The following is a 9,447-nucleotide window of genomic DNA, read 5'->3' as shown; positions in this document are numbered from 1 at the left end:
TCCTGAAATCTTGTATGCATCTAATTTATAGTGAGTTCTAGGGAGCATTTTAGCATAATATTCTACATTTGTCTTTTTGGCTAAAATTAACATTAGATAATTAAATAACATCTCATTTTAGCTTGTTCACATTTGCACTCTCACAAGTTTTCATTCTACAATCTTGAATTTCCATAAAACATCTAGAATAGTGCAAAAACTATTGAGAGCTACACTCATTTGGAATTTGGAGAGAGGAACAAGGGAGGAGAAGCTACAAACATGGTGGAGGGCATTTGAAGATGTTCTGTTGCATTTCTTAGTTTGGTTAAGCTTTCTATTTTGTGTTTTGTGCCTCTCTTGACATGTTTGCTTAGGATAGTCTTTGATTTGTGATTTCTAACACTAACATTTGGATTGTTTCTTGTGTGTTTGTGTTTGTCTTCCTAACATCCTAACATCCGTTTTTGCAGAGCATTACTATATATATATATATATATATATATATATATTCTCCACATTGTTACCACTCATCATTAACTCTTGTTTTTTTAAATTCAATTGACCTTTGTTACCAATCAAAAAAAAATTATACATTATCCAAAGCAATTATCTACAGTATGTTATGTATGAAATGAATTTCCTAATTGAACTTTTATTCTTTCCAGTGGAACTACTATATTTTATGTTTTGATTCTTAGAATCAATTACCATGCAAACAAGCCATAATAATTCCACTTGAAAACTTACTGATTTTTTCTACGAAAATATTAGGAGGAAACTGAAGCAATCCAACTAATTCACACATGAACAAGGGTGTTCTCTCAACAACGCAAACAATTAGCCATTCATGCTCTTCACATTTTCAATATTGCAGTTTATCATACAATTTCTTCCATAATATTAACTGTTAACTTTATAATAAGAGTCTCGCAACCCATTATGAATGGATACAAAGTCTTTGAGAGGTTCTTATATGACTTCTTTCTCTAGTTTCAAAACTGCCATAAAAGCTTCTTGAGGAACATCCACTTTTCCAACAGCTTTCATTCGCTTCTTTCCTGCAGCCTAAACATCATGTGGCATATTAGGTTATCTGGAATTTAGTAGAGAATGAAAGGAAAATGAAAAAGAGAAATTAGTCATAAGTGACCAAGTTGTCAATGGAACCAGAAAGTACCCCAGACCATTAAGCTAATCACAGTTGAACAATGAACTCCAGTAAGAAAGTAAAAAAAACTAGGAAGCAATAAAACCAAATAAGTAGATGGGGGAAAGTTTGGAATAATTTTAGAGGTGTCAATCAGTATGGACAAAACTCGAAAGCAATATGATAGAAACAATCTTCCCTTACGATCTTATTGACAACAAATAGGCTATTGCGCACACAGAGGAATAGTACTCCAACCATTTTCAGAAACCTTCAATGACCAATTTTCAACTCTATTCATATGATAGCACACAAGAACAAGTTTTTTGCGTTTTGCATTCATAATGAGGTAAAACTAGTTTGTTTTAGTGTTTAAAATGGTTTTCAAGTGCATTTAAGGTTAGGAATTCATTTTGGTCCATCCCTATCAAAGTCAAATGACAACATGAATAAGCTAAAAACAAAAAGAAATTAAAAAGGAAAAAAAATCATGGGTTCTATGTTGGTTCTTCTATGTCCTCCCAAATTTTCATTGGGTTCACTCAAGTTTACCCATGACAAACCCACAATCCCCTATGCGACTCTTGTGCATTTTCCTTGCAAAAGCACACCTTCTCCCTTACGGGATATGAATTTGATCCATATACAAAGAATTTTCTTTTTCATCAACTCAACACAATTGTTAACACTATGTTAATCCTTTCTAAAGACATCCCTTCTAATTGGCCATATAGTCATTCACAATCTTGTATACACATTCTCAAACCATATTTATACAAGTTATAGCTGAACATGCAACGGAAACATAAACAAAAGTGACATCATCCCAAGGAAGGAGAGACTTCCTGTTACATATTATGCATAACACATATATGTAACATTTAAGCACACACATGAAAATATTGCATTATAGCATTTGAAAGTTGATTAAGATATGAGGTAACCCTCAGATTATTTCTCACTAAACAAACTGCTAATTGATTCAGCCAATTATGTTGCGTGTTTTATAAGACATGTTGGAATGCTCAAGAATTGAGAAGAAGAGTGTTATACCTGTTTTTTGAGCAATTTCTTCTTTCTGCTTATGTCACCACCTACAAGAAAACACAAGCATTCAAATTAAGTAAAATTACTGTACAAATGAATTAAAATTTCCACCATTTTATCTAGTGAAATAAAATGTTCCATGTGCTCAAGATGGATAAGTTATTACTCAGTTCTTGTCCATTCTCATCTATTTTCAAGAAGATACCTCTTGCATTGAGTGAATCTTCATTAATGTTTTTCCATGCGGCTATAATTATTGTAAGAGAACATACCAGACAAATTTTGCCCAAAACTCTTACCATAACACTTCGCTAGAACATCCTTTCTTAGAGCAGAAATTGTCTCACTTGCAACAACCTTAGTTCCAATGCAAGCCTGTAATCGCGATTAGAATGGCATGTTCAACAAGTCAATGAAAAGCATAGAATTTCATCTCACCCAAAAATTAGTCTAGTTTTTTTAAGATGGATAAATTGTTGATTTAGAGAAAATAAAAAAATAATTGGTATACTATGGTGGAATCCTTGAGATACCTAAGTTTGGTATTTGTATAAGTTTTATCACAAAAATACAAATTAATCATTAGTTAAAATTACAGCAAATCATATAATGTTAAGGCATATCGTTCCATGTAAAAAGACTTGCAAAACATTCTCTACAAGCTCGCCATTCAAACAAGGAAATTGCAGTGAATCACCAACAAATTATAAGGCTACACATCTTAAGATATAATATAATGTTTAGACCATTTGTACCCGGCATTTATTGTTTATGATTATGATGTAATAAATAAATAATACAGTGATACACCACAGTTATGTTTAATAAGAAACCTTAGGGAATATAAATTGCATCCACCAATGTTACTATAGAAATTAACGTGCAAAAAACATGGCCAACAGATTTTTCATGTTAACAATTGTGACACACTATGTGTGCTGCTTCTGGATTTGATTGTGTGCAAAAAACACTCACACAATCAAATCCAGAAGCAGCACATGCAGAGTCTCATGGATTGTGGAAATCTACTAGCATTGAATTGTGACATAATCATGTCGCAATGCATGCATGCACACCAAGGATGTAATCATGCATGATAACAATGCACAAAAGTAGAAGTGTAAGCCCAAGACTTGTGTAACGGTCAGAATTCTTCACACGGATTCAAAATTGTGTGCCTTCTCTTTTGAGATTCCAAAATTTTCAAGAGCAATTTATCATTGTATTAATTTCACCAAGGTATGTTCTCTTTCGTCCTGCAACAGTATGAAAGATAAGCTTGCCATCTCTTGCAACCAATTCACCCAAAAAAATTCTCATATAGACTCAACATTAAGTGCCATTTTTTCAAATCACAAAGTTTTACAAGAGAAACATGAAGCAGCCACAACAATATCCAAGTTTATAGTAAGTCACCTACGAACATTTGAAGCTGATTTTATTGCCTCACACATACAATGGCATGTTTACGCTGAATTGTTGTCACTTGTCCACAACACCATGCATTATGCCTAAGTGTGAGATGCTAAACATGTGTATCAATCACATGACCCTTCAAAGTGTTGAACTTCTATAGACTTCTAGATAAGCCACGGGAACTAGTATCCTAGATACTACCAAATGTCTCACACCACACCAAAAAAACTGTAGCACATTCTATTAACAAATGTTACTAATGAATAATAAAACACGTGTCTTGTAATTATGCAAGCTAAGTAAGAGATACTATATTAGGTGTCAATAAGACTCCAGCATACACTCAATTTACCTAATCCATCAATCTTAATCTAACTGTTGAATATGTTGTCATTGATGTCCAAGGTTGATGATCAAGGTCATATAAATTTCATGGATTAGTCAAAGTAATAGAGAATTGGAATGAGCTGCTTGGTTGTCTGTTTGAGCTGCTTGAGCTACTTGCTTGCTTGTTTGGTTGAGCTACTTGCCTGATTGGTTGAGCTACTTGGGTGTCAACTTGAAATAGCTACTTGTCCACTTCACCTGCCAGCTTGTCTACTTCAGCGTGACACATCATCCATAAAAAATTTAACTCTGCGGTTTCTATTTGTGGTGCTTATTGGTTATTTAATGCACTTATTTTATTTTGGGACATGTGGCAGTTACCGCCATTAGAAGGAATCGTGGCTTATTTTTGAGTTGTGCGTAGCCCTTAAATAGGGAGTGCTAATTAATACCAATGATATTTTTTTGGCATTCTTTTCTGAATAAAAAACTGAGCGAGTTGAGTCGTGGAGTATGGGGAGACATTAATAGTTTCTGAGCGCTTTTTGTTTTAAAAAGGGAACCCTGATCTTTTGGCACAGCAGCATGGATGCTATTATCAGCATAGACGTCTGGTGCAGCAGTTATCGTGGAGCCTATTATTGGCACTGACAGATTGTGGTAGGTGATATCCTTTATGACTCACATTTTGACTGTTTTTGTGGTGCTCGCATTTTATCCTCATTTAAATTTTTTTTGCTAATGGATATATGCTTGGGGGATGGAGGTTGTTTTGGAGAATTGTTTTGATGAAGATGAGTTAAAAACATTTCTGTACTCTTGCATATTCTGAATCTCCTATGATGTGTTTGTTAGAATGTTTGAGGAGCTTACCATATCCTAAATCTCCTATGATGTGTTTGTTCGAATGTTTGAGGAGCTTACTTCTGAATGGGAGATTTAGACATTGGACTCTTGTACCGGTTCCATTCTAGTCTTTATCAGCCACTACCAACAAGATTGCAGTTTTTTTAACGTTGTGTGGGAGTTGTTGCTGAGAACACATCTCATCACAGATTCACTGAAGATTGAGGAACATTAGTAAGGCTTTCATATGAATTTTGGTGAGTCAAGGTCGATACATGTTTTCTAAGTTGTATTATTTCATCCTCAAATTTGGACTTGCAATAAAAGAAAACATGGGATTTGTTGACTTGGTGGTCGGCACCTCCTTGGGGACTCGTGACATGGCTTAATTGTTGATGTGTAGCTAGGTCGGATCCCTTCTAGGGCCGACCTAGCACATACAAATGCTAATTGGCCTGTCGGCCTTAACATTTTATCATCATTTTGTGTTGCATTGATCAATTTAAGGCTGGCCCTATTTGGGCGGATTATGTAACTTGTGGTTAAGTCCTGGCCCAAATGTATCTTGTGTAAACTGGGGGTTATTTGTAATTATAGGTCAAGACCTATTCAAGAAACTTGTAAAGATCTTGAATTTATTGTTACTTGGTGCCAAAATTGTATAAGGCCGACCAAGATTATTGATTGTATGATTTCCTATAAATGTAAGGTGACTTGTAATCTCAAGTCAATCAAGTCATAAGAAAAATACATCTATCTCTGCGATGTATGAACTATCTAATAGCAATCTACATCAAACATCAGCGAATCTGATCTGCAACCTTCAGCGAACTTGTTTCTTGGTGAAGCGAATCTGATCTAGATTGAGCGAATCTGTTCCAGGCTAAGCGAATATCATTCTAGGTCTGCTGAAGATTGTCTAAGGCTGCCGAACCTGCTTCACACTGCTGAATACCTGTGGTTGTGGTGCGATCACTCTCAAAGAGCAAGCAAACTTCAATCTAGGATCAACAAACTATATTCTGAGCGTCATTGTCAAGTTTAGATTTCTGATCAGCATCATATATCAGATAAGTTGCATTGTATGCCCTAGAAGGGTAATGTTGTAATTATCTGTTGTGCCCAATCTAATCGGATCTGAGATTTTCTTGCTGGGTTTTTCACCTCCAAGAGGGAAGTTTTCCCAGGGTATCACTTTGTTATGTGTTGCATTTATGTTTTTTGTTATCTACTTTCAGTTTGATTGCTAAACTCAACATTAAACGCCTCCCATGGGTCGGGTTAAATCTGGCGTTTGTTGCGGGCGTTGATAGTTCAAGCTTTTGGCGCAATGGCAAACAATTCCAACAATTGGTATCAGAGCCTTGGGTCACGGGTTCGAGTCTCCCTTCAGTGGGTGCTGAAAGCTCAGTCGGTGCTGAGGGGGAGAATGTTGACTTGGTGGTCGGTACCTCCTTGGGGACTTGTGACATGGCTTAACTGCCTCCCGTGAGTCGGGCTAAATCTGGCGTTTGTTTTGGGGATTGATAGTTTGAGCTTTTGGCACAACAACAAACAATTCCAATAGGATTAGATCAAATGATACTTTGCTACAAATTATGAAAGATCCCTAAATGGGTTCTTTGCTGCCCACGGATCCAGCGCTGGGGTTTGTTGCTGATTTGCTATCCAGAAATGGATACAGGCATGAGTTGAAGGTACAAGGGCAGTCCAGATGTACCAATACACTTATACTACCTCCAAATGAATTACCAATAACAAATTGGGCCAAAAACCCAATTACCAGCTGGAAATCCAAATTCTGCCAGGCAAAATTATACAATTTTAGCCTTAAATCCTCACTGTTTTGCTCACCCTGATCTCAATTCAAGCCTGATGACTGTAATTTCTTCTACACAGTCCTTGCTGATCCTAACAATGAAGTTAAGAACAAGAAATGCAGTTAAAACCCTCCATTTTATTTATTATCACTCCACAGCCATCTATAATGGTACGGCCCCCTTGGGAAACAGTACAGCTGCCAAAAGAAATAAGTAATGCACTGAAATTGAATGTATTCTTGCTCAGATCTGATGTAATGACCTTGCTGCTAATGATTACTGAGTTTGCTTGTTGAAATGACCCTCAATATGCCTGAAACAAGCTTCTGATGTGTTCCACGTGCCTCCTATAGAAGGGATTCCGTCCTCCTGAAGACCAAATCTGAGGTTTCCGTCTCAAACCTGCTTGCTGTTGTAAATTGCAGACCTGCAACTTCCAAGTTCTTCAGAAAATAATATATCATGAATCAAGAATACCTCTAAGGCTGAATACATGCATTCCTTACATTCCACGTGGGATGTACCTGCTGCAAATGGCGGCCCTAAGGCTGCAAGGATCATGTCCAAGCTAAAAAATCAATCTGCCATGCTGAAACCCTTACTTTGCAGCTTGAATCCACAATGAAGAATGGCGTACTCAATCTTTGTCAACTATGCACTGTGCTTGAAGAATCCAATGCCAATAACTGCTGAAGGCTACGTCCCAGCCAGTCCAGATCTTGGGGTTTGCGTCCCAGATGAAGAATCACTCACTTAGAGCAAATTCACAAAATAAGTTTGATTGTGTAAAAAGATAATGAACAATTAGGTCTTCATCTCCTTATATCTCCTTTCCTTTCCAAGCCAAACCCTAAAAGGGAGTAAAGTTGGCGCATTATGAAAAGAGTGTTATTTTCTAATAATGGCGTCAACTATAGGAAAATAACACTAAATTGCAAATAAATAGCGTCAAGCATCCAAAACGACTCTGGAAGGTGAGAATCATGTAGCAAAGTTCAAGACCTTTCCAACGAGCTATAACACATAGGCATATCAACCCAGATGAAGCCAGAAACCCCTTATTACTCCGAAATGACTAAATACATAGCCTTATTTTAATTTATTTAATCGCTAACTTAGGAAATATTTAAATATATTAAAATATCTCCAGATATCCAATATCAGCCCAAAATAACCAAACAATCATGAATATAACTTTGTCACCTATCTATGACCGATGCCGGAAAAGCTGAGCTAACTAGCAGTCCCATCCCTAAAATCTAGGGATGCTCCTAGAAACTAGGAAACACACCCAATCTTCCTGAAACTGAAACCATAGTATGGTCCTGTGGAACCTCAAATATGGAAACTGCCACAACCTCCTAAAAGGTAGGGAATCTCCCTAAAGAGTAGGAACCTCCCTTCAAACACCTGTAACTGCTCAAAAGGATCCTGCTTTGCTCCTTGGTCCCCCAGGTGGTCATTCAGTCAACTGCCAGTTCTCCCTAAAAAATAGGAGACCTCGTCCGAAGGTCCGAAACGGCTCACAGAGCCCCTGCAAAGCTCCATGACCCTCAGAATGAGTCCCCTAACCATGTCGTTGACCTACGGGAACTCAAATGGTAGGTCAACCCCTGCTCATCTCATGTCACCTAGAAAAGGGGGACATTACAAATTAAAAGTGGTTGGATGCTAATTTCTTAGTGAAGGTTTGGCATGGTTGTTTTTTTCAGACACGTTGGTGTAATGAATGGGAATGTTGTGTATTTCTTGGTACGATGTTTGAAGTGCTGAGTGGATTCTGATTTTCTTTTTCAAAAAACAGGTCTTGCAATTGAGTTGATGCTAAACTAAAGTTGGTGCTTCAAAGAGGGTTAGTGCTCTTAGTGAGTTGGTGCTCGCTTTTGTAATCAGAGTCGGTGCCCATTTGTTAATGAAAGCTATTGTATGAAATATTCTATCTACTGTTTAACAACTTAAGCCACACAATTAACTTTAAATATGAAATAAGATGAATTCCACTAGTATTTATTCGTTCATACAATCATACAGAAGACTGAAATAAGATGGACAGCAGCAGATGTTTATTAACTGGTAACAAGAACTGTTTACTCAAATTTGATTGCATGTATTCGATAATTATTTTCTTTTGCTACACATACCAAATTGCAGAAGGATCACCTACTGTGATAATTGATTCAGACTTGTTGCAGACCTGTAACTATTGCTTTTTGGCATCAAACCCTTCACTCAGACCACATATCTTTATTGCAAGACTGCGCTATGAACAAGCAGGGCCTATGGCAAATCTAGGCTATGTTCTGAACCTTGCTGAAGCTAGCCGCCAACTATAACCCTTTTGATTAACTCATATCCAAATTTCTTTGCCTCTAATCGCTAGAAGAATCACCTTCCAACAGCAGCGATAGGAGTGATAGACGTCTTCAATGCTGGAGATGACCTTGACAAAAGCTTCTGGGTTTTCGTCCAGAAGACGAGTCTTCATAGGGGTTGCGTCCTGAGAAGTGAGAGCCTTGATATCGATTTGCAGAGCAAGATAATAATAAAAACATGAGAATAATAAAATCCAAACCCATGATATCCCTCTATATATAATTCTTCAAACAAGAAAAAGCATCAACCTTGAGGGAATTCTCTTTAAATGAAGTGACTTAGGCATTAGGAATGAAATATTTTGACTTAATAAAGAATTAATTGCCCACCATGTGTATTGCGCCTAGGGATAATAAAGTTATAACTTGAAATGGTTTCCACTTAAGTTATAACCTATGTTACCGGTTCTTGCCAAAAATGGTTGGGTCCTGGTCCTGGTCCGTGCCCTATCCTGGTCCGAGCCTGGGTTCGACTTGGGTCCCACCTGGG

General features: G+C 37.1%; 1 protein-coding gene across 3 annotated transcripts in view; it reads right to left on the bottom strand.

Annotated features, from left to right (window-relative positions):
• Positions 1-691: 691 nt before the first annotated feature.
• The window catches only part of LOC131069371 (translation factor GUF1 homolog, chloroplastic), a 291,243-nt gene continuing 282,487 nt past the window's right edge, over positions 692-9,447 (bottom strand). For all 3 annotated transcript variants that reach the window (XM_058004741.2, XM_058004742.2, XM_058004740.2), the window contains 3 exons: positions 2,476-2,551; positions 2,183-2,223; positions 692-1,047 (listed from right to left, as the gene is read on the bottom strand). In XM_058004741.2, the coding sequence (XP_057860724.2) occupies positions 952-1,047; positions 2,183-2,223; positions 2,476-2,551 (213 nt within the window). In that variant the 3' untranslated portion in view covers positions 692-951. The remainder of the gene's footprint in view (positions 1,048-2,182; positions 2,224-2,475; positions 2,552-9,447) is intronic.

This window comes from Cryptomeria japonica, chromosome 10 (genome assembly GCF_030272615.1).
Source record: "Cryptomeria japonica chromosome 10, Sugi_1.0, whole genome shotgun sequence".
NCBI classification, from domain to species: Eukaryota; Viridiplantae; Streptophyta; class Pinopsida; order Cupressales; family Cupressaceae; genus Cryptomeria; species Cryptomeria japonica.
Note: the sequence above shows the minus strand (reverse complement) of the source record. Positions and strands in the feature narration are given on the sequence as shown.